The 25,814-nt window shown below is 43.1% G+C and overlaps 1 protein-coding gene and 1 long non-coding RNA gene across 18 annotated transcripts in view; one reads left to right on the top strand and one right to left on the bottom strand.

Annotated features, from left to right (window-relative positions):
* LOC119958128 overlaps nt 1–8,084 on the top strand; it is a 32,243-nt gene extending 24,159 nt beyond the window's left edge. For both annotated transcript variants that reach the window (XR_005458965.1, XR_005458964.1), the window contains exon 2: nt 6,276–8,084. This is a non-coding gene — a long non-coding RNA (uncharacterized LOC119958128). The remainder of the gene's footprint in view (nt 1–6,275) is intronic.
* On the bottom strand, nt 2,776–24,265 carry naca (nascent polypeptide associated complex subunit alpha). 16 transcript variants are annotated; one of them, XM_038786389.1, is made up of 12 exons: nt 24,117–24,265; nt 22,349–22,420; nt 20,269–20,448; nt 16,253–16,351; nt 13,746–13,790; nt 9,216–9,464; nt 7,777–7,862; nt 5,171–5,248; nt 4,282–4,428; nt 3,774–3,902; nt 3,101–3,223; nt 2,776–2,903 (listed from the first exon to the last, which is right to left on the bottom strand). In XM_038786389.1, the coding sequence occupies exons 2-12, from the start codon at nt 22,416–22,418 to the stop codon at nt 2,889–2,891; spliced, it is 1,221 nt and encodes a 406-aa protein (XP_038642317.1). In that variant the 5' UTR covers nt 22,419–22,420; nt 24,117–24,265; the 3' UTR covers nt 2,776–2,888. The 16 variants fall into 16 exon arrangements, with proteins under 16 accessions (XP_038642317.1, XP_038642318.1, XP_038642320.1 ...); XM_038786390.1 differs by having other exon boundaries at nt 20,269–20,445; XM_038786392.1 differs by having other exon boundaries at nt 9,216–9,371; nt 24,117–24,264.
* Between the last annotated feature and the right edge of the window lie 1,549 nt (nt 24,266–25,814).

Below are 25,814 nucleotides of genomic sequence, written 5' to 3'. Positions count from 1 at the left end.
ATGGGTTTGGAAGGTGCTGCTGAAGGATTCTTGGCGAGGCCTCTGGACAAAGAAAGGAAATGTAGCTGTGATCAGGTTGTATAACTCAAGTGGAATGGGTGGGGAAGGGAAAAAGAAAACAAGGACAGAAACTACTACACATTAACAAAGCTTTACATAAAATGGAGCTATTGAAACGTTGAGTTTTCTTTAAAAGTTTGACAAAAAGCATTACAAAACAGTACAAAATTTAAGATTATCATTACGAGCAATAAGATGCAAATGGTGAGGCATGTTCATCATGGAGTTAAGAATTGAACTCAGTTCAATAATCCAATAGCTCAGTTCTTAATCCAAACCAACATCAGCTAATTTTAGTGTTTAGGTTATATCCGCCCAGGTAATCTTAAATCCATTGTTTACCTACTCAGCCAATTCTAAACCACCTTGGTCAAGGCCCTATGTAGTATTGATCCACGATACGTGGTCAAATGCAAAAGTAACCAAACATTTGAGGCAACAAAATGTAAATTCTCATTTCATATGCAAACCACATGGCATAACTTCTGAAACAGTGTCAGAATATATTCAAACGCCCCTCTCATTCACAACACAAAAATCGATACACAACCGCCCCAAAACAAGTAGAATCTTTATTGGACATGCCTCATGGAGATTACAATGCAAGAGGGTCCACACTAAAGTATGGAGCATTTAAAGCTGGGTGGAGGCTTGAGGTTTAATTGGTTGCCATGTACCCCCACCTCAAGCTGGTCTCAGACTTTTTTGCAGCAAGGTGAAAAGAGAGCAGATTGGGAGTAAGATGCATGAATTTACCACTGACATAGGTAATGAAATTGATGAAACCCCCATTAAATGAGTTTTTGAATTGAGTAGTTCTATATTCAGCTTCCAGTTTAGATCCATCCATTGCTAGTGCAATACTGTTGAACTCAAATCTGACTGTCCTTATATCCATGTTTCTGCCCGTTAATGAACTGGAGCATGTTGCAAACATTTAAAAAAATAAATAAATTTAGAGTACCCAATTATTTTTTCCAATTAAGGGGCAATTTAGCATGGCCAATCCAACTACCCTGCACATCTTTGGGTTGTGGGGGCGAAACCCACACAGACACAGGGAGAATCTGCAAACTCCACACAGTGACCCAGAGCAGGGATCGAACCTGGGCGCCGTGAGGCTGCAGGGCTAACCCACTGTGCCACCCGCTGCATGTCGCAAACATCACATTGCTTCACATATAACAGAATTACTTTTTGAAGTGATCATTCTTATGCCATACAAGAACAACCATTTTGCACACAGCAAATAAAGTGACTGGCAAGTGAAATTGTTTAGAGCCACTAGTTAATAGAGAAGTGTTGGTCAAAATAGCAAGAGTTTCCTGCTCCTCTTCAAATGGCACCACTAAAACAAGCAGATGGAACCCCAGGATAACATCTCGCCTGAAGATCAATTTCTCCAACAATGCAACATCGATAAATGTATTTTTCTGAAGTGTATTTTAAACCATGAACCTCTGAATTGGAGACAAAGGAGCCATGTCAATACTTGCTGAAAACAGCACGGTCAAAATTGTGGATCACGATTATTCCTTGATGCTTGCAAATCAACTGACACGCAAAGCTTAAGAAGCGCAAGATATTTTGTGCCAGTGCAGTAATTTAATGCTGAAAATGCTGTATTAAAGGTCATGAAGTGCAGTTTATTCTCTTCCCGCAGTTCAATGACTTGAATCTTGTCATTGAATGTGCAACCAATTAAATCTATAGCACTTGTTCATTCAGTATATTCAAACAACATTAATGCAAGAAACAATATTGTTTGGATTTAGAGACCACACCTTCACTATATGTTGTACTTTTACTCAATAATAGTTTGCAAAGTTACACAGAATCAGTTATCAGTGCCCAGCCCAAAAAACAAAAAGCCCATTTTGGCAAGATTTTCCAATTTTTCCCAAGTTTTTCCAATACACTAAAACTGGAGATCATCATGTAGTACATACAAGACTGCATTGATATTCTATTTAAACAGCATTTGAAAGCATGTATGTGGTTAGTTATCTGTAAGACAACACAAGAGTCATGGCAAGGTAAAGTCACCATAGTCCCAGATGACCATATGCTGATTTCCTCTTTGAGGGGAGAAGAGCTGACTGGTGGCGATTTAACCAGAGGATCACCACACCACAAGGGGCAAGGTTGCGAAGGCAAGCCTTCTTGAATAACCAGATTGAAACGGCCAAACACATTTCACAAACCAGTCAAGTTTAATGTGTTGCTCTGGCACAAATTCCAATATATATCTTCAGGTTCTTGCTTTGGGAGATTGCATACAAACAATCTCTTGTTCAGTCCAGGCTTTATATTGATGTTACCTTTCAAACAAGATAAATTAAGAAATGCCAATGACAAGAACTAAGCTTTAGGACATCAGAATGGACTAGTCAAAAACAGAAGCCCTGATTAATCCAACAGCTCTATCCTTAAAATTGCACACAAAGCACCGTACTAATCTGCATTAATGGTTGTGGTCAGCGTCCCATGAGAATTAACACTCACGTATACCAGTGCTCATTTCATGCTCAAAATTTCAAAGAAATAATAGCAACTTAAATGATCTTGATGCTGCTGTCATGCCACGTTTCACCTGCATCAAAACATATACAGACTCCAAAGTTTGCGGAAATGCAAACCATGTTTTATTCCAATCTTTATGTTGAACCTATTCAGCACTTAAATTTTCACAAGGAATAGACACACCAGTCTAAATACATTTAATTATTTCAAGCCACATTTTTATTTGAAGTTTTTCAATATAAATGGTACAAATGTACTGAAGCTGCACAAACGGGACTGGTACCCACTCCTGCATTTTCTGACGCTTACATTGTCAATTCCTGCAAAAATAAAAATAAAAATTATACAATATTCATATTGCATTTAACCATTTAAAGTTACAACAGTGGAATACATTTTGAAAGTTATTTTTCATGATTAATTCCAATACTAAGATGAATATGCAGTAAAGTGAAATCATTACAACTTTTTCTATCCAAGAACAAAATTCAAAATAAGCAGCAAAAACAGAACTCACCATAATAGCATTTACAATATCGTTGTTGTTATTTTTCAATGCGCGGACAGCCTTAGCCCTCGACACATTGGCTTGGGACATGACTAATTCTATGTCCTTGACCTCCACACCAGTCTCATCAACCTAAAGAAATTAAAAGCAAAATAGTAATTTCCCCAAACTCTTTCTCTCCCCCCCCCCCCCCCCCCCCGTTTAGTCAAACAAAGGCCACTTAACCATTCCCAACAGAAGTGAAAGCACAAGGTGAATATACACCGTAAATGGCACAATGTTTACAATAGCACACCACAGCATTCACAAGTCATTCCAAATAAAAATATGCAAATAGCACAAGGGTTGTGGCATGTGGGAGAAGGGAAGGCGCAGAAAGAGGGGTAGGGAGGGGCGGCAGGAACAGAGAACAGAAGAGGGAGAGGGGAAAAAAGGGGACAGGCGGCAATTAGGGATGGGCAATAAATGCTGGCCTAGCCAGTGACACCCTCATCCCAGGAATGAAAAAAAAAACAGCCATGATCCGACTGGACAGGCTGAATAGCCTACTCATTGTGTGAGGTCGCCAAGGCACGTCCATCAGTTTGGTTAGGTCAAGGATGGGACTGGCACGATACCAGGTATGGACAGCAGCATGTGGTTTACACAGGAAACTCGTGACAATAATAGGATATAAACATACCTCCTCATCTTCACTCTCTTCCTGTACAGTTGGAGTCTGTGTATTTTCTTGGATATTGGCAACAGATTCTCCCTGTACCTTGAATTTCTCTGCAGCAGCCAGTTGTGCTTGCTGAGATAAATCTTCAATCTAGGTAGAGAAGCAGAAACATCAAGTCATCTATCATTACAGAAAAACCATCACTTTGACGTTGCAAGAAAACACCCGTTGAAAGCAAGAGCTCTGGATAAGTAGAAAAATCAATACATTGAAGAGTGTAGCAAGAGAGGAAAAGAAAACACACTGAAAGGATGTTGCAGGTACTTAACTATGCAAGCATAGGTTCAATGATTTTGGATATCCCCGAATGTCAGCAGAAGGAAATGGGACAAAATTGGCCAGGTCTGCAATAAGCATCAACAAAATCTCACCCAGCTCCATAATAGGACCTTCATTCCAACTCATTTTGCAGGAAAGAGACTTGAAGTTTGGTAAAGGACCCAATATTAGAGAAATTCACACTGTTTACCTTTGCTTCACCAAAAACAATATAGGTATCCGATGCAGGGCTCTTGTAGACGTCTGGCTTTGTGATGACAAACAAAATGTTTTTAGATTTCCTTATCGTGACTCTGGTTACCCCAGTAACCTGGCGAAGCCCTAGTTTTGACATCGCCTGCAAAGAAAACAAGGACTTTCAGGGAAGTTCTATTTACACGAGAATTTAACATTTGGCTGTTAAAAAAAATACTTGCATGCCTGAATAAGGCACTGATTGCAAATACTGGTTGGACGACCTGCTTAGGTGAACTCTTACTCCGCAACTCCTCACCAGAAAAAGTGAAAACTTACTAACACTGGACAGTAGCTAGTTAGATGGCAGACAGAAGCTGACTCTGGCTCTTTATTTAGGAAGCTCAACCTCCGCTCAAGAGCCCAGCTGGTGAACAGACCAAGATCCTGAACTCTTATTAGGAAATTGTAATAGAAAATCTGTACACCATCCTAATATACATAAAATAATCTCATGGGGTTAAACCGATGCTCCAAATATTACCGCAAATAACAGCAAAGCTACTTTCTTGCTAGAAACCAAATATATCGTGGGCAGCATGGCGGCACAGTGGTTAGCACTGCTGCATCACACCACCAAATACCCAGCCCCCTGTCCACGAGGAGTTTGTACGTTCTCCCCGTGTCTGCGTGGGTCTCACCCCCACAACCCAAAAAGATATGCATGGTAGGTAAATTGGCCCTTAATTGGAAAAAAAAAAAAAATTGAGTACTCTAAATTTATTTTAAAAAAAGAAACCAAATATATCTTGTAATGATGTAGTTGAGGCAGGTGCCTCAGCTCTCCAGTAAACTGAGAACATGAATCTCTCTATGCTTACACAAGTGAGAAATCTTATACTCACTTTCCGTGCCTTCTTTTCACTTCTGCTCTGTTTTGCTTTGCTGACTGGTTCTTCATCTATTTCAGCTGCAGCTGCAAGCTTTGAAACAAGGGGGGGGGGGGAGAAAATTAAATCTTTGTCGCATACAGTAAAGAAAACCCCACATAGGACAAACTCTATTCAGGAACAGAACTGTTCCAATGAACCCCTTTGGCTGTGGCACATGTACTGGTACAGAGTCATACAAACCACAATGGCCCAAAGTTTGACTTGACCCATGAAGCTAGCTCTCAATCAGTAGTCAAAATTCCTCCCCTTAGATGCAATCTAGTGCCAGAAAGTGTACTATCGACAGAATGCTTGCATTGTGTGAGCCCAGTCCAAAGAGCTCGTATTCAAAACACATGCACCTTGAAGTTCCCTCCAGTGGTGTGAGCAGGAACTTGCACGCAAAAGCAGTTATTCACATGATATCTGATTCATGCCCATTTTAAATTTGGACAAAATCTAATCGAACTGGGAGGATACCGGGCATAATTTGACAATTTGCCACTGACAAATTATGCTGAGGTATCCTCCCAGCTAAATTAGACATGTCCAAATTAAAACATGAATCAGATATCAGCGTGAATAACTGGGGCCCAAGGAAATGCAAAACCAACAAGAGTATATATTTATTCATTGGGTTTTAAAATGTTAACTTGGCTAAACTAACTGGGGTTAAATATACATTCCAAACATTAACCAAAAAGTGTTTCAAGAACCGACAATCGAGGAAGTTTTTCAATTTTAGAAACAGGGCTAGTGTATAAATGTAAACGATGCCATAAAAATAGATTGAAGCAAACAGAAAATACAGAGCTGCTCTCAGCAAGGATACTTTTTCTTCTCCCAACTTCCTTCCTGCACCCACAAATCTGGCCGCAATGTTGAGATGGCCCATCCCACTGCTCTTCAAACATGCACAATTGTATGGAAGTCATGGGGATGTAGTCAGTTTTGCAGGCAGAGATTCGGACAAAGAATTCAATGAACAGATGCAAAAGAGCGTGGAGACTTAAGGTGCATTGTAGTTGTGCGCGCAACTTGTGCTCAAAATTCATCGTTACAATTTGTTGACACCCAGATCTCAGGCGTGTCTGGGCACACAGACAGGAAAATCCAAGCGATGAAGATTTACCAGCTGGGCACAATCAATATGGATAACACGCTCAGCACATCCTACCGCTTTGCAACAGAGAAGGGGCAAAATGACTTCAACTTTTATTCCACTCACAAAAGAAAGCTTACACAATTGTCTCAAACGTAACCTTTATTTATTCAGCAATATACAAGATAGATTAGTGCAGTACACATAGTGCAAAGGTGCAGTGAGTTCAGTGATTCAACATTTGGGTGCCACTACATAGCAGTTTTTGCTCAATACGAATGCAGATCCCCTTTCAGTTAGGAAAGCAGACAATATCACGAGAAAGCAAATAGCCGGAGCCCCCAAATGACGAGTGGCAACAAGTGGCACACGAATGACTATGTGGAGTAAGTGGAATTACATATGGTCCAAACGTGAACAAGAGTTGAACTCGAGGTGAGGGGAGTGTACCGGTCATTGATATCAAGTCAGCATTTGACCAAGTGTGGCATCAAGAACCCTAATAAAACGAATACAAAAAAAAAAAGACGGTTGCAGCTGCTGGAGGCCATTGTTGCAGGTTTTCCTCGTGGTAGTGGTCGAGGCATCTTCAGCTGCTTCATCAATGGCTTTCCCTCTAACATCAGGGTAGAAGTGGGGATGTTTGCTGATGATTGCAGTGTTCAATACTATTCGCATCTCCTCAGGCAATAAAGCAATCCATTCATGCATGCAGGCAGCAAGACCTGGACAACATTTAGGCTTCGGCTGACAGGTGGCAAGTAATATTCACACCACAAGTGCCAGGCAATGACCACCTCCAACAAGTGAGAATCTAACCATGTCCCCATCACATTCAATGGCACTGCCATCATTTGAATCCCCCATTATCAATATCCAAGGTGGGTTTAAACCATGGAACAGAAACTGAACTGGACTAGCCATATATTGTGGCTACAAGAGGCCAGAGGCCGAGAATTCTGCAGACAGTAACTCCTCTCCTGACTCACCAAAGCCAGTCGACTATCAACACCTCATCCACCACTGACAGTGGCAGTGTATATCTACAAGGTGCACTGCAGCAACTCACAAGCTCGTGATCTCTACCAACTAGAAAGACAAGGGCAGCAGACATGTGGGAACCTGCAAGTTCCCCTCCAAGCCACACCATCCTGACTTGAAACAATAATCGCTGTTCCAGCGTCACTGGGTCAAAAAATTGGAACTCCCTTCTTAACTGCACTGTAGGTGTATCTATGCCAGGTGGACTGCAGTGGCTCAAGGCAGCAATTCACCAGAACCTTCTCAAGGGTAATTAAGGATGAGCAACTAATGCCAGTGACACTCATCCCATGAAAGATGCTTGTGGAAATGAACCCGATCAGAATGTTTAAAACTGGAGGAAGTGAGGACAGTAGATAGGACTGCATACAATAAAGACTTTTGCCTTTTGAAACAGTGTTACAGGGTGCTTATATTCACATATTTGCAGACACACCTGAGCTTGCTGTGTCGCTGACTGCGCTGTATCCTGTTCCTCCAGTTCTGGTACCGACTCATCGCTGTCCGATTCTGTCCCAGACCCTACAAAACGTCATATATTTAATACAGTACTCTGTACATTTTCTAGGTTTGTGGCACTTAGTGACTTTCAAAGAAAGTGTGATACTTGTCTGGAAAAAGTGAGGAACACCACTTTATTGTTGTTACCATAACCATGTTACAGACAGCCATGCTAAGGTGGAGAAAAAAGTGTAAACTTGTGCACTAAAGCTTTAACCTTGTACAACTGTTTTATTTTAAAAAGGTGCAACACTGACTTGTTGATCTATTTCTACAAAGCCATAAAGCAACAAACCTCAGAACCCTTATTAAAAAAACCTTTTGTGGCATTACAGGAATTTTTTTACCTTCAATGTGTTGTAGGCAAAGGAGAAAAACAGATCTGGATATTACAATGCTGTCTACTGGTTATGCTTTCACACCATGCAATAAAAGCTAAAAAGCAATAAAAAGGTTAGCGTGAACATTCTCGGTAACAGACAACAGTCCAACTTATCGAGGTGCCGTAAACTCTCCGTATTCATGCCTGCTCATCCTGTGTGCAGAAAACAGGGCAAACTTGCAAAACAATCTGGTGACAAAACAATCTGGGGTTTAAAATAAAAGCAAACCCTGAATTAGTTTTCCTCAAGCTTTGGGTATGCACTGTACATAATGGTACTCATTCAAATTTATTTTCTATATATACACATACAAACACACACACACAAGAACCAAAGTGTACTGCAAATATTCACAGGTTGAGGGAGGCAGGCCAGTTTTAGCATTTGTGACAAGATGTTAATACAGATTAGTGTACTAATAGTGTCTATTGACCTATTCAAAACCAGCTCACTCATGTGTTAGGTCCCACTTGTGAAAGACAACACAAAAAAAAGTGGACTCCGTGTTGCCATTAGTACGCAAACTCTAGACACCCCGTGGACAGTTGAAATTTGTACATTATGCAGTTGACCTGTTCCAAAAGAGTTTGCAATTCCTCAAACAAAAGAAATTACCAAAGACAATGGATGTGTTTGATAAACTCAAAAAGGACGTGTGATATTTGGTAGTTACAACTCATCTTTCTCTGTTCCCCTTTTAGAGATTAAGTAGTTAATGCTAATGATTGAGAAATTATTCTGGACTTCACATAAAGTACAGATTTCATACCACATCACTTTCCTTTGTAGAAGGACAGGCTAACTTTAAGCTGCCCCATTCACGCTGGAGGACAGAAGAAATATATTCCAAGAACACACTCCTCCAGAGTAGAGTGCTTCACTTAAAGGTTAGCCGTTCCTAATCATAAAACTTTTAGAGAAGCCTTTACTTCCCAGCCCAGCTCAACCAGGCAGGACACTACTACATGCACACCTCAACCAAACTAAATACCCTGATCATTCTGCTTCGCCACAGGCTCCTTTCCAGTTGAAGCAGTCTTGGGAATTGCCTTCTCAATAACACTTGGGGCAGAAGCTTCGCGGACGGGAGTCTCGTCGATAGCAGAAATCAATGGTGGCATCTCATCATCATCATCAATTTGGGCAGCTGAAGATGATTCAGGGGATGGGGTAGTGAGTTGATCAGAAGCAGACGGAAAAGTGAAAGATGATGGAAAGTCAGTGACAGGTGCACTAGATTCTGATGATAAAGAAAGTTCAGTGGATGAAGGTGATTCATGAGGCGAATAATCAGTAACAGGCTGAGAGGGAGGCAGCCCAGTAGCAGCATGCAGGGGAGGCTGAAGCTGTGCATTAACAGCAGGGTCAAGAGACAGAAGCAAGTCAGTACACTGAGCAACTTGGTCAGATGAGGTTAACTCAATGACAAGAGGGTGTAGCTCTGAAACAGACACATCAGGAGATTGAAGCAGTTGAACAGGTGGGACTACAGTCAGTGTCTTGTCAAATGCAGGCATAGGTGGCTTATCACTGGGTTTGTCAAGATGGACAGGGGGAGTGGACAAATGTGGGTCCTCAGTTGCATTGATGGCAGAAGATGGCTCAGTAGTACACATGGGCACTGCAACTTGTATCTCAGTTGCCAGAGGAGCAACCAGAGGGTCAGCTGACAATTTATCCATTGTAATGTCCAGGGGTTTACCTGACAATGGCAGGTCAGTGGTTTCAATGGGGGCAATTGGAGGAGCATCGGCTGAAAGCAGGTCAATAGCACTGGAAGCAACGGTGGACAACAGTTCAGTACCTTTGACACCAGCCACAGTTTCAGCTAAAGATAGTCCAGCAGGAGCAACCATATCAATAGGCAAAGGCAGGATGACAGTGTTAGGGGTAGATAAGGGCAGACCATTAGTCACAAGATCAGATGAAGACTTCTTGTCCATGGAGATAGCGGCGAAAGCCAGCTGATCAAGTACAGTAGCAACAGAATCAAGTGAGCGTACATCACCAGGTTCCACAATAGAGTCAATTGAATATAGACCACCAGATGAATCAGCGTGAACGGGCAAGGGCGCCTGACCAGCAGAGTCGGCCATTTCAGCAGGCAGTGGAGCCTGATCAGTAGTGTCGGTAAACAAGGGCTCCCGATCAGCAGCGGCAGGAGCATCGGTGGGCAAGGGCTCCTGATCAGCAGGCAATGGCGCCTGATCAGTTGTGTCGGCCGCTTCGGCGGGCAATGGCTCCCGATCAGCAGTTTCAGTGGGCAATGGCGCCTGATCAGTTGTGTCGGCCGCTTCGGCGGGCAATGGCTCCCGATCAGCAGTTTCAGTGGGCAATGGTTCCCGATCAGCAGTTTCAGTGGGCAATGGCGCCTGATCAGTTGTGTCGGCCGCTTCGGCGGGCAATGGCTCCCGATCAGCAGTTTCAGCGGGCAAGGGCTCCCGATCAGCAGTTTCAGTGGGCAATGGCGCCTGATCAGTTGTGTCGGCCGCGTCGGCGGGCAATGGCTCCCGATCAGCAGTTTCAGTGGGCAATGGTTCCCGATCAGTTTCAGTGGGCAATGGCGCCTGATCAGTTGTGTCGGCCGCGTCGGCGGGCACTGGCTCCCGATCAGCAGTTTCAGTGGGCAATGGCTCCCGATCAGCAGTTTCAGTGGGCAATGGCACCTGATCAGTTGTGTCGGCCGCTTCGGTGGGCAAGGGCTCCCGATCAGCAGTTTCAGCGGGCAAGGGCTCCCGATCAGCAGGCAATGGCGCCTGATCAGCCGTTGCAGCAGGCAATGGCACCTGATTGGTAGTGTCGGCCACTTCAGCGGACAAGGGCACCTGATCAGAGCCGGCAGTGGGCAATGGCGCCTGATCAGTAGTGTCGGGAACTTCGACAGGCAAGGGCCCCTGATCAGTTGTGTCGGCCGCTGTGGCGGGTAATGGCTCCCAATCAGCAGTTTCAGCGGACAAGGGCCCCTGATCAGTAGTGTCGGGCACTTCGACAGGCAAGGGCCCCTGATCAGTAGTGTCGGCTGCTTCGGCAGGCAATGGCTCCCAATCAACAGTTTCAACGGACAAGGGCTGCCGATCAGTAGTGTCGGCCACATCGGTGGGCAAGTGCTTCCGATCAGCAGTTTCAGTGGGCAATGGCACCTGATCAGTAGATTTGGCCGCTTCGGTGGGCAAGGGCACAGTTTCGGCAGGCAATGGCGCCTGATCAGCCGTTGCAGCAGGAAATGGCACCTGATCAGTAGTGTCGGCCACTTCAGCGGACAAGGGCACCTGATCAGTGCCAGCAGTTGGCAATGGCGCCTGATCAGCAATGTCGGGAACTTCGACGGGCAAGGGCACCTGATCAGTAGTGTTGGCAGGTAAGGGCTCCCCATCAGTTTCAGCAGGCAATGGCACGTGATCAGTAGTGTCAGTCTCTTCAGTGGGCAAGGGCTCCCGATCAGTTTCAGCAGGCAATGGCATGTGATCAGTAATGTCAGCCTCTTCAGTGGGCAAGGGCTCCTGATCAGTTTCAGCAGACAATGGCGCCTGATCAGTAGTGTCGGCAGGCAAGGGCTCCCGATCAGTTTCAGCAGGCAATGGCACGTGATCAATAGTGTCAGCCTCTTCAGTGGGCAAGGGCTCCCGATCAGTTTCAGCAGACAATGGCACGTGATCAGTAATGTCAGCCTCTTCAGCGGACAAGGGCACCTGATCAGTGCCGGCAGTGGGCAATGGCGCCTGATCAGTAGTGTCGGCAGGCAAGGGCTCCCGATCAGTTTCAGCAGGCAATGGCACGTGATCAATAGTGTCAGCCTCTTCAGTGAACAAGGGCTCCCGATCAGTTTCAGCAGGCAATGGAACGTGATCAATAGTGTCAGCCTCTTCAGTGAACAAGGGCTCCCGATCAGTTTCAGCAGGCAATGGCACGTGATCAGTAATGTCAGCCTCTTCAGTGGGCAAGGGCTCCCGATCAGTTTCAGCAGACAATGGCACGTGATCAGTAATGTCAGCCTCTTCAGCGGACAAGGGCACCTGATCAGTGCCGGCAGTGGGCAATGGCGCCTGATCAGTAGTGTCGGCAGGCAAGGGCTCCCGATCAGTTTCAGCAGGCAATGGCACGTGATCAGTAGTGTCAGCCTCTTCAGTGAACAAGGGCTCCTGATCAGTTTCAGCAGGCAATGGCACGTGATCAGTAGTGTCAGCCTCTTCAGCGGGCAAGGGCACAGTTTCGGCAGGCAATGGTGCCTGATCAGTGTCGGCAGCATCGGCGGGTAAGGGCACCCGATCAGTAGTATTGGCAGCATTAGTGGGCAATGGCACCTGACCAGTAATATTAGCTGCAACAGTAGGCAAAGGCATTATGGCAACAGGAATGCTGTCAGGTAAAGGTAGCCCATTTGGAGTAACAATAGCATTATCGGATTGCAGTACATTGTTATCAGTATTAGCAACTTCATCCGCCAAAACCTCGATGCCCATGCCAGAGGGAACTGGAGGATCAATGTTTGAGGGCAATTGAGGGGCAGTGGTGGCAATAACACTGTCACATGGAGACAGTCCAGAGTTGGTAGTAACAGAGTCAGCAGACAAAAGTATTCCATCGGTAGGATTAACAAAAGCAGGGTAAGCAGTAAAAGGCAGCTGATGATTCATAGGCACAGCAATTGAGTTAGTAGACAAAGGCACAACAGGGTCACATGAAGGTGGACCCTCAACAGGCAGTGGCAAGGTAGCTCTAGGAGTGCTGTCAGGTGAAGACAGTCCTTCTTCAATGGCAACTGTATCAACCAAAGACTGTTCACCATTTGCGGAGGAAATGAGAAGACTAGTGAGGGAACATACTTGATCAATGGCAACTGTAGCAATATGATCACAGTAAAGTAGACCATCAGGAGCAACATTAGTATCCTTCTGAGACAAAGTATCAGTTGCTTCCAGGTCAGTCAAATGCTGAGTTGGAGGGTCAGTTGGCAAGAGCAGCAGATCAATGGTGGGGCCATCAACCACATCAGCTAATGTTCCACTAGTGGCAGTGCAGGCAGGTAGGGGAATATCATTGACAATCTGGTCAGGTGCAGCCAGCCTCAAGTCAGAGCCTACTCCAGTATTCAATGGGACAGCAGTACTATCAGACAGTGTCAACCCACATGAGGCAGTTGAGCCAATGGGCAAAGTCAACTGGTCGGCAGTGGCAGCAACTGGGTCAGCAGACAAATGCATAACAGAAGTAGCAACCAGGTCAGAAGGTGGCAGTCGGTCAGCAGCATCAGTACAGCGAGTAGATAATGGTGGCTGGTCAGAGTCAGGACCAGCAGTAGGTAAAGGTACCTCAGTAGAAACAAGAGAGATAGAAGAGAGAGAGAGCTCTAAAGGAGGTTGGACAAGAGATAGCACAGAAGCAGATAACAGGGATGAAGAACGATCATCGATGGTGGTTTGGGGGGATGGAAGCTGAAGACCAGGGCCATGCAAATCAGTAGCAGCCGAAAGCTCCATCTTATTGGTACTGTTGAATTCATATTCAGCCTGTATGTACTCACTGGCTGAAGAAACTGATTCATGCTCAGAACAGGTTTCAATAGTAGCTGTTGAAGATAACCAAAAAACATCAATAGGAGCATAAAGAGCAGTGTTGTCATTAGGATTTAAGTAGGATGAAGCTTTCATAATATGTACTTAACTACTACAAAAAACAGGTTACATCAAATCTACACCACAGTTAACAGGCCATTTAACCCAATGGGTCTGTGTCATTTATATTGCATTCAAGCAACCTCCCTTCGCCCTTGTGTGCTCACTGAATCAACTCTTAATGGGCCAATGTTATTTGCCTCAACAACGCAGTTTCACATTGTCCTAAAATTCCTATTGAACTTTAGTGACTTTCGGTTCCCCAATCCCCATATTCTCAATGTCGAAAGAGTGTTTAAAAAGACCTCAATCAGGTCATCCCACAGCTTTCTGAAAGAAAGATCCCCAGCCTGCTCAGGGTTTCCCCATTATGTATAACCCTAATTCTGGTATTAAGTTTTCATCTTCAAAATACGGTATCCTTTTCATAACAATGGATTTCAAATTGCACAGTGCTCCTAGTGTTGGTATACAAGTTTAACACAAGTGAAATTTTGTGGAAGCAAACAAAATTGAAACACAAATTATGCACTAGAAATGAACCCAGTAGTTTGATTTGCTTTTTCAAATATCCTCACTTACCAGTGTCACTACTTTCAGTGGTATGCATGTACCCAGAGGTCCCTTTGCTCCTCTAGCCTCATTTAGATTATCCAAGCAGTATGCAGCCTCTATTCTTGCGACCCAAATACACCACATCGTACTTAACTCACCTACCAATTATGTAGGCATCCATTCTGTAAGTTTATGCCTTAATGTATTTTGCCACATTCTTCCTTTATAGGAACTGCACCCCAGTTTGGCATCTACAACTCATTTGTACTTGTGCAATTACACTTTTATTCCCTCCCCCAAAAGCTGATGATTGAAGCAGCAATGGCCAGCATGAAAATAAAGAAAAGTGACATACTCTAGTACAATAGTCCACTCAATTAATCTATGTTCGCCAAAAAAAACCGTTGCTCTCGTGTCTAATCCATCACTGCGGTAATAATTCGATGTAACCAATTTAAGGCGATCTAGTCACCAAAGTACATTGGTTCCAATTTGCTCAACAAGCCCATTGACAACACACATTAAGGAACAGAAGGTTACAGAAATTGGAAAGAGGGAGAATAGGAAAGCATTCTAAACCCACAACCACACAATGCATAAAGTAAACTTTATATTGGTCACATACTGAATGATCAACATGGCAGTAGCCACCTATGCATTTTGAATTTGATGGAATAAGGGTTTAAAAACACTAATTTAAATCGGACCCCTTTATGAATTTGTGTACAAGAAACAAATTGGGTGGCCATCAATATGCAATCATGACTTTTAGGAGCACTAGAAAGTTAAATGCCTCAGTTACATTTTTATGTCCTCTTTAGTATGGGACAGTGCTTTAAATATGCAATTTTTTTTACATATAAAAAAAGAACCAAACTGTTCCAATGGCATTTACTGGAGTATGTATACAAAGAACATTTCTGGATTTGCCCCCGGACTATGATTTCAGCCATGCCTGCAGTGAGGCACACCTGGCCTCTCCAAAACCCAGGATAGAGTTGGCAGGGGGCATGTGGCTTAGTCACAATGTTCTGCAAATTAGATAGCAAGACAGCCACTTGAACAAGGTCCCAGAAGACTATCAGTAACTGCAGAACCAGAATTTTGCAGAAGTCAGTGCTCGTGGCAAAGGCCTTTAAAAAAAAGGCTGACTGGGTATGGTAATTCAACCATAGAATTCCTACAGCGCAGAAGCAGGCGATTCGGCCCAGAGTCCACACCTACCCTCGGAAAGAGCAGCCTATCTAGGTCCACCACCCACCTCATAACCGCACCCAACCTGCACATCTTTGGACTGAGAGAGGAAACCTACACAGACATGGGGAGAACATGCAAGTTCCAGTCACAAAGGCCAGAATTTAATCCCGGGTCCCTGGTACAGCGAGTTACAGCTAGAATAAAGTTAAACTTAAATTGTGTTTTTAAAATTACTGTGCTTTTGAAGTGATGTTAGCGCGAGGGAAATAGAGCCTTTCCATTTTGGCAGAGTCGGTTTCAAGTATTACCAGATTCGACAAATGCAGAATAAAATTTCAACTTTGCCAAAATAGATCTCTCAACCCAAACTTCAGGTGCACTTCTACTGCACTGGTATCGGTTGATATTAAGCAGTTTTATGCCATGTTCTGTAATGTCTGGTCAAACCCAGTTCACTTTAGGATCCACATAGCTGTCACAAGAAACCATAATCGCGATCTAGGCTGAATCTAAAAGGTGAAAAGAACGTAAACCTAAGTAACCAGCCACTTCAAATGGAGTGGCTACAACAGTTGAGAAAACACAAGAGCAAACAAGAAGTTGTTAGCAGAACTGCAAGTCTCAGATTGCTTGTTAGTTTAAGATGTCATCATCTATTGTCTACCTGCAGTTTGAACAGACTTCTCAGGAGAAACGGGGGATGCAGGTGCTTGGACTGCATCAGGCACAGCAGGAGCTTCTGAGGCAGGCGCACCAGCCCCAGCTAGAAAGTTGAGTGATAACATGAGTTACAGATAAACCTTTAAAAGCAGATTTAGCCTAGATTAAACCCAGATTTTTTTTTTTTTAAAAAGCGTACACATTAATCATTGCGAATTACACCAGGAAGCCAGTACCTTTGAAAAGAAAAACTGAGTTAACATGTTTGCACACTCCATTTCTGGTGGGCTTTGTAACATCTTTGTTCACTTGTTGCATTTGACTGGGCTTACCCATCTGTACTATACCTGCTAAACCAAATTTAAACAGCAAGTATTGAAAAAAATAGGCCTCAGATCGGTCTTGGTCTTCTCAAGATGTTAGTTCACATTTTTACATTAGACCAGGGGTCAAGCCTCTGTGCAAAGGAGATTTCTGGGAGTATTATTGAACTTCAAAAGGTGTCAGTCAGGTAGAACAGCGCTTTCATATCAGAAATCATTAATACACAGCAACAGATCAAAGAACATGCGACCAAGAATCCAGGATCCAGCCTGAAAACCCATAATTTAAAATCATGAACAAACTGAAATGGCTTCAGTGGAGTGGTCTACCACAGGCTACTCAGCCAACTAGTCGGTCAGTATTTCTGCTCCACAAAGTCTTAACCCACCCCACCAACATATCTTTCAAATGCCATTGGGCATCATACTTTAGATTGCCCTTAAATGTATCTATACCATTAGTCTCAAATCACTCCCGCGGTAGCAAGTCCTACATTCTCGCCATCCCGGGTAAAGAAGCTTCGCCCAAATTCCTTCTTTATTAGTGATAATATTATAGTTTAGGATTCCCTACAAGTAGAAAGAGAAGTCTTCCCCCACCAAACCCGTCATAAATTTAGAAAACCTTACAAGGCCTCCCCTTGGATGTCCCAGCCCATTCGGCCTTTCTGCTTTAAATCTTTTTCCACCTTCTCTAGTGCCTGCATTTCCCTCTTACATACCAGTTCACAGGGCACTGAATCAAGTCATTTGCAACTTCGGTGGTGGGATGGAAAAGGATGGGGGGGGGGGGGGGGGGGGGGGATCTAAGAAATATAATTTCTGCTTGGTGGTTTCTAACACAATTTGCTCCTCAACCTCTTTCCCAAAAAGGGATGATCAGAATTAAATCGATATTTCTACTTGAACTGAGGTTTACATATCTTTAGATATAACCCAATCACCAAAACTGGCTGAATCCTTGGTCCTAGTATTCAAAACAGATACGCACAAAAATTCATCGATGATGCACACTTGTATAAATGTACTGCAAAATAAAACAGTTGATTATTTATAGGCCAGTTAATCACCCATCTCAAAGCTTGAGTGCAATCATATAGTGTCAGGTTATAGTGTCAATCATATAGGTTACAGCAATTCAACATGGCGCTGTACCAAAATAGAGATCCAAAAGGATAAACCTGCAAACTTAAAAATTGTTAGAACATTGGAAGTGAGTCACAGAAGATTTTCTGTAAAACGATTAATTAATGGTTAATAAGACAATTTACAAATACATTTTTAAGAGACACTTTTGGTTCTCAATGTCAAAGTGAAAAAGGTTCCTTATTCAGTACAGGCTACTACACATCTATTATTACAAGGCTCAATCACAAGAAACAATCAGCAGAACATAGAAGCACGACATGGGGCTCAAGACCCTACAAAACAAAATACTTCCTGGATTAGCATTGAGCTTGTAATATTTCACAAAGACAATATTTCATCCCCCAAATACAAAATAAAAGGCTATTTCACCCCATCTGCCATCCAATGAGATAATGGCTGATTTGTCATCCATACTCGCCCCATATCACTAAAAACTGTTTTGCATTAATAATATCAGTTGGTAGTTGAAGAGTACTAAACTTCTACCTGCGTGAAGTGCTTACTAATTTCAGTTTATAATTCAACTAGCCAAGTGCAGTAACCTCACCCGAGGTCCCAAACTACCATTTCCCTCATCACTCAAGCCAGTTTTTAAAAATTGTCCAATTTCCATACAGACAATTTACAAAGCACCACCCTTGTCAACAAAGCCACCTCACAAATCTGCTTTAAATATTTAACCAGATTTTTCTGTTCACAACCAACTAGAAAATATTCCAGCACCTGAACCATCACAAGAGCAAAGCACCCAAACTCACAGGGCAAATAAATATACAACCATCAACTAGCAATTTACACTACTGTTACTGCTCAAATGAACTCGCCTACATGGATACAAAATCTGGCCCCTAATACTGAAAGCAAAGTCACCCTAGGGCATTGCTTTTCTTAACAACACGACACAGCAAAGATTCAGTCAAGTCCAACGATCAGCGAATAATTAATAACCTTTCCTCAGACTACTTATTTAACCCCCACAGTTCAGTTTCTCATGTGTTACAAACAATGAAGACCTACAAACCTGAATTACACCTGGGCACGGTTTGATCCCTAATTTCTATGCGTCACCAATGCCACCTCAACTGATCCAGGAAAAAGCACAGATGCATTCTGGGCTGCGCACCCCCAGTGAAGAAAGATCCAAATAACATTCAGCCTTTAACCAATTGGGGCTCGAGAAAATCAGCGTGTGAAATGTTCATGTGTCTGCAGTTTTGTCGAGCCGAAAAGCATTGTGTAATATGATCATGTGGCTGCAGTTGTGTCAAGCAATTGAACACTCTGCTTTCTGTTCTGAAGTGGCAGACACAGCAGCTCTAGACAGCTTGAATTTCAGCTCAATCATGAAACTAGGTTGACACCCTGGTCCTATGAGGGAATGCTCAATTGTACCTGCCCGTCAAATAAGAGACATATTGGGCCGGGGGAGGGGGAAACTTCATATGTTCAGAGAGTTCAGGTCATGCCAAAGACCAGCAAAAATATAACCAGCTATAGTGACAATCACATAGACTTCACCATTGCTGATTGCTTAGCGCAAACTGGCTGCTGCAATTGTCTAAATTTTAATGGTTTGCTGTCAAAATAATTGTGCATCACTTTGGGAATCACATGATGGCAGTCTTATTAATGCAAGTTTTCTCCCCATGCCATATAACAAATTGATTAACATGTTTGCCTGCTTGGTGATTGAACTTTTTAGTAATCTTTTGCACCCAAGCACTCTGCAACAGCCAATGGCACTACGAACACTCTTGAATAGGCCAAGTTGTTTTGCGCAAGTTGGCTGCCGCATTTGCCTACATAAGCAAGCAGTTCATGAGTAGGCCCCGAATACCCAGACAGAGATGGTACCACCTTCATGCAACTAAAAACCCACGTAGATAGTGTCTTATTTTGCGCAAAATCAGCTGCCGCATTTGCCTAAACATTAACGATAGCGCTTTGAAGCAACTCGTAGTGCGTGTGGGGCTCTGGGCCATCCCGAGATAAAGTGTTGTATTAATGCACGCCCACTATTTTGCGCAGATTGGTCGCCACATTTTCATCAGCAGGGTTAATGCACTTCATTTTATGTATAGTACTTTAGGGTTGTCTTTATACGAGAATGCATTTTATAAATGCAAATTCTTCGCTCGCCCAAATTCATTTAAGCCAATGATATTTAGCTGTAATAAAGATATGAACAGTCATCAATGGCACGCATCATGAAGTATGCGCTTAAACGAAGCTCGTGTCATTCTCCCACATTGAAAACGGATGCAATTCCACTTGTCTGCACACGAGCAGACCCTTTCACTGCTATAGTACCGTCTACATAATATGTAATGGGACTAGTTCAAAAGATGATTGCACATCATTATTTTCAATATGGATCGCAGCCCCATCGGGACTTTTCACAGTAACTTCATTGAAGCCTACTTGTCACAATAAGTGATTATTATTAGACAGCAGCTGCGAAATAACTTTTGTAATTAGAATCCAAACATAAAACCTGGCTACTAATGGAGGCGACAAAGCTACCATTTTAACAGTGTCATCAACGCACCTGAAAGCTCCTGAACAGCCTGAGACACTGCATTCTCAGTGGTGGCCTCAGTCTGGGAAACTTCACTTGCCACCTCAGTAACAGCCGATTCTGTTGAGTCAGTAGCTGGAGTCAGTTCGCTCGGAGCAGTGCTTTCTCCCCCAGAGGCAGGAGAAGGGCTGACATCACTGTGTTCTTCTGCTGTAAAGGATTTGGGACAGTGCTACAAGCAGGCAATATAAAGCCAAAACTGCCCAGGTGTGCAAACTATCCTACTTGAGGGATTGAGTGCTCTTGTATGGCCCAATGAAAAAAATCAATCCCGACACCAAATAACCACATGCATTAATAATGTACTCGGATTACATGGAGTGAAAACTACCAGCTTCCCACTAGATGCTCAGTAAATACTCATTTAGTAGTCCAGTTGCCTCACAAGTGATTGTACAAAGTGTGAAAACCTCAAGAGAAAGCCAGTTTACAAAGTAGTCTTGAATCAACACCACAAGTGCATGTATAGTCAAAGATGTTTACACTTGTACTTTTCTGGTTGTGAAATATGCTCAATTTACAGCTTTTGGTGTGCTGCATAATCACTAACTTGTGCCAGTCTAAAGTCACTTAACAGAATTAGTATTAATCAATTTGAAAATGCATAACAGCTCGACAACCCTGAAGGCTGATTCATTAAGATTCTGTAAAAGTCACCCCCAACGGTGATATCAAGTTTTCAGACATACATCCATCAGCAACTTGCACTAAACCAAATTGTCACTTAGAAACAAGCAACTCATTTAAATAATGTAAACTATTATCTTCCCCACTATTGAACCACTTATTACCGTGGCTCCTGGAACTGTATTGGGTTGTTTTAAATCAAGTACAAGTATAAATTGTGAACTTAAATCATTAACACCCAAAAATTCCTCCTGTATAAAACTAACACATGGCATCAGCAGCATCAAGACTATGTTTATTATTCACCACAATCTTCCCCAAGTTAATCCCAATGAAGTTTTCTTCATGCACCAACAGTGTTCAAGGCTTGAACAGAATGCAATGGCTGTCATCTTGCAACAGTTACACACACCTGCATAGGTGCTCATAAAATGCTCATTCAAGCAAGGAGCAGGCAATGTATATAACGGCACTCTTCTATAAAAGAAATGCAACTAAATTCCAAATATTTTGCAACCTGCAACAAGAGCCTTGCAATGGTATTATACCTCAGAAACCTACACAAAAGAATCTGAAAAGTCAGCAACACAATTGCATGGCTGTTTCTATTGTGCAGGGAACTTTCTGAAAAGGAGAAACCCAACTTTGTTTGAAAAAAAGCTCCATTTCAGAAATCAATATTGTTTTGATGAGCAAGTCAGCTTACTATCAGTTTAAAAAGTCCACTCTCCCACCCAGGAAATAGTTACTAGCTTCTGGATTGATCTGGACTATTCAACTTCCCGCAATGAGAGAGAAGCCTCACCAAAGCACTAGACAACCTCATGACATTTAATTCAAACAACAGTGCTGCAGTCCAAATGGCTACTTCACTCATCTCCGTCCTCAGAATATGACCACAAGTCACAATACACATCGGCACAGATGTCTTCTACTGGTCAGCACATCATTTGCTCCTGATCATTGGATGGGAACAGAAACCTGCCCTCCAATTATCAATGCTAACATTTTCCAGAGATATGTTGCTACGTAAACAAGGCTCAGCATTTTGAGGTATAATACCAATGTTGCTGGACTTGAAACAGACTTGAGTGTATGCGGGGAAAGAGGAGAATACAAACGGATCTGGGAATGGACCAGATATGGGAAGTGTGAATGGCTGAACTTAAAAAAAAAGCACGTAAGCTGGTTTGAAGTTAGGGGTGCATTTCTCTGGGTTCCTGAAAGTCACAATCAATAGAAAGTTACACAAATCTTTAGGCATAACCTAAAGTTGACCCACCATGAATATACCAAGCCTTGATCACTGCTCATCAGGATCCTAATGAATGAGCCAAAAGTAAGTTGGTTTGCCACAGTGCAAAGTAAAACCCGTAAACAGCTAACAAGGATCCCCTTCCGCATGATTGATATGTATACAAACCTGTTTCAGCTTGAGGCTGTTGCATTTCTTGCTCTGTGGCAGGAACAGTTTCTGTGGCTTCGCCAGGCATTTCTAGACAGAAAAATATCCAGTTAGCAGAAACTCACAACTGTGTGCACTCACAAAGGATTAAGTAGCAGCACTGTTGCCAGGAATTTCTGGATAGACAAAAGGTTTTACCCTTTGCAACAAACTTACCTTAGGAAAACCTTTTGAAAGTACAACCTTCATACAGAAGCTTTGAGCCACTTACATTACAGCAGTTCGCTACAAAACTGCATTCACCAGAAACATAGCACTGCAGAAGATAGTTAGTGCCCCAGAGTTATGCCAATTGGGGAATATTACAGCAAATTTTAAAAACGAGTGAATGAATCACAAGGCCAAGCCCAAGTTAAAAGTTAGCCAGAATCATAAACGGCCAAGTGTAAACCTGGCATTTCAGCCGATCAAGCACGTGAATCAAGCAACAAGAAAAGTCATACTATTTGGCTTGGTTGAAGCAGAAAGGAGCATGCCAAAAATTAAACTGTTGGAAATGCAAAAAAAACAGAAAATATTGGAAAACACTCAGCTGATCAGGCAGCAGGAGAGAAAGAAACAACCAACATTCCAGATCTGACCTGTTGAGTGCTTTTATGATGGAATATTATTGTGTCTGCTGCTTCTAGCAGCTCACACCATTTAGCACCTTATGCTTGAAAGGCAAGATAAGGAAGATTGATGTGTGAAATGGCACTACAAGTGTGCAGTACACATGGATCGAAAGCAGTGACAATTTTCTATTTTACTTGGACTTGCAGAAACTTTTATTGGACTATACACACACACGATACAACTTTCATCTCGTCACACATACAGGTTTCAATCAAAAAATGAAATATGCATGTAGTTCAGCTAATGCCAAGTCAATGACATCAGCTGCATAGAATATTCTAGCCATAGAACTATGGGTTCATTAACAGAGTTCAGCTACTACATACCATATTTCTAGAGTTCAATCATTTGGGATTAAAAATACTAATACTTTCTTCAACCAGAGTTTTTGGCCTTTACCAAAAGCATATTAAGAACAGATGTTAAGGCTTATGAAAAGCAGGTCGTAGGGGCAAGCATCTGTAGGACATGCATTTCATTGCGATGAGTTTGTAGAAATAAAGGCAAGAGTGAAAAATCCACAGCACCAATGTACCTTCAGGGGCAATCAGTAGCAACATAAGAATGCCCCAGGAGTCAGAGTGGCATTCAACACCAAGAATAAAGTTTATTTCTAAACTCAAATAGCCCAAAAGATCAGGAGTAAGACAAACTCTAACAATCCACCCACAAAAAAAAGTTTGAAGTCGATATGTACGGAGATAAACGTCTTCCTACAAACTATGGCTGCAAGACAAGCGAAAGGTATGGTCGAAACAACTTTTCGTGGCCTACCTGAACACATTGAAAAAAAATGAAACTATCTGAAAACAGATAAGCAGCTAAATATAGCCGCGGCCTCCAACAGCACAGCCGGCCTAAGACCTGGTCTTTCTCCCCTGCCGACACCCTCCACCATTAAAACTAACCCCAATGGGACACCACGAGATTGCTGCCGCCCCCTCCCTCATCAGGCACACTTTGATTGAACCACTAGCTTTATACAACTTTTCCCAGTACATTTTCAGGGTTTCTGAAGCATAAAGTTCCCCTTTCCCTCACAATGCCAAATTTGCTCCCGCTGCTAACAGTTTAATAGACGGATGGAAGCGGATTTTCCAGAGACACTTACTGCTTCAGCTCGTCAAATCCAAGATGGCCGGAGAAAGAGACTGGACGTCTTTCACACAGCTGGAAGAAAAAAAATCCGGCTTGTATTTCCGGGTCACTCACCCACCTAGAACTCCCGCCCCTGCCGTTTGTTTGACGGGTCACGCTCACTTCCGGGTGGCTGGTTGTTGCTCCTCTTCCGGAATTGTGATTTCCGGGTTGCTACACAGATATTGAAAGTGGTTAACAATCTGCACTATCGATATCCACCAGTGCTCGTCGCATGTAAAATAAAGCTGCCCCTTTCTGGACAACCAAGTATCTGATGTTAAGACACCCATCGGCGTATCCAAGAATTGGTGCGGGGAACTTTTGTCTTCGATTTGTTATAAAATGCACAACCCTCCACAGGGTCACGCTAAACTTCAGCAAGTCCAGCTGAGTTATTGGCCGGCAGAGCCGAGGCTTGGGGAGCCTCGCCCCTAATGCTGTTAGAGCTTTAACTTGGTCAAAACTGCGGTTTATCACCTCACAGCACTGGTGTCCTTCTCACTGCTTGTTCAGCCAAGATTACCCTGCTGGGTTGTTGGGCCACTGGTGCAGCTATTTGGAGCATTCAATCCGATTGATAGGTCTGTCTCTTCAAGCCAACTAGCCAGTCACAAGCATAGCTGTCTCTTCAAGCCAACTAGCCAGTCACAAGCATAGCTGTCTCTTCAGGCCAACTAGCCCGACACAAGCATAGCTGTCTCCTCAGGCCAACTAGCCAGTCACAAGCATAGCTGTCTCTTCAGGCCAACTAGCCAGTCACAAGCATAGCTGTCTCCTCAGGCCAACTAGCCAGTCACAAGCATAGCTGTCTCTTCAGGCCAACTAGCCAGTCACAAGCATAGCTGTCTCCTCAGGCCAACTAGCCAGTCACAAGCATAGCTGTCTCTTCAGGCCAACTAGCCAGTCACAAGCATAGCTGTCTCCTCAGGCCAACTAGCCAGTCACAAGCATAGCTGTCTCTTCAGGCCAACTAGCCAGTCACAAGCATAGCTGTCTCTTCAGGCCAACTAGCCAGTCACAAGCATAGCTGTCTCTTCAGGCCAACTAGCCAGTCAGACTTAGCTCGGTGATACTGTAGACCTCACTGGTTCAGGTATCGGACTACAGAATTTGCCATAGAATGTTGATTTGGTTTTAGGCTTCCAATAATAGTGATAGAATTAATCAGTGACCCAAGTCAAACTACAATTAATGTACTTACTTCTGAAGAACCATGTTTGTAAGAAATAAAGAATGATAGGTCAGTGACTCAGGTCGATGCTAAAATGTTCTGTAATTTCTTCAGAATCGTATCATTTGCTTTTCAGCACATATTAGCTGCAAGTTGCAGAGCAGCTTGGTGGAATATTGGGAAATGGTCACGCCTTCATTCTGGACAGTTAGAAATACAGTAAATCATCAATTATGAGAAATGGTTGTAAACTCAAGGTCCATGATTTAAATAGTTTCTCTGCCTGTGAATCAACAATTATTTCCCTTCACATTTCCCTCCCTTTGCTTGTGATCAGTGCCCATGGCTTTATTGCAGATGAACGCATGATATTAACACAGCTTATTTTCATTGGTCACACCTAACAATCACCAGTTTACTATACTTCCTAGTCCATTTTTTTGAATCATCAGTATGAGCTGCCAATACACAATGAAGGATGAACAGGTGTAAAGGTCT

Source organism: Scyliorhinus canicula, chromosome 28 (genome assembly GCF_902713615.1).
Source record: "Scyliorhinus canicula chromosome 28, sScyCan1.1, whole genome shotgun sequence".
NCBI lineage: Eukaryota > Metazoa > Chordata > Chondrichthyes > Carcharhiniformes > Scyliorhinidae > Scyliorhinus > Scyliorhinus canicula.
This window is presented reverse-complemented; position numbering and strand designations above follow the sequence as displayed.

What these genes read in the sequence shown, in the direction of transcription:
- naca (XM_038786386.1), bottom strand. Translation starts at nt 13,701, where the DNA reads ATGGAGCTTTCGGCTGCTACTGATTTGCATGGCCCTGGTCTTCAGCTT. An exon ending in GTGAAAAGAAGGCACGGAAA is followed by an intron (nt 4,429 to 5,170) that starts GTGAGTATAAGA and finishes TTTTCTTTGCAG; the next exon opens with GCGATGTCAAAACTAGGGCT. An exon ending in TTGTTTTTGGTGAAGCAAAG is followed by an intron (nt 3,903 to 4,281) that starts GTAAACAGTGTG and finishes TTCTCTACCTAG; the next exon opens with ATTGAAGATTTATCTCAGCA.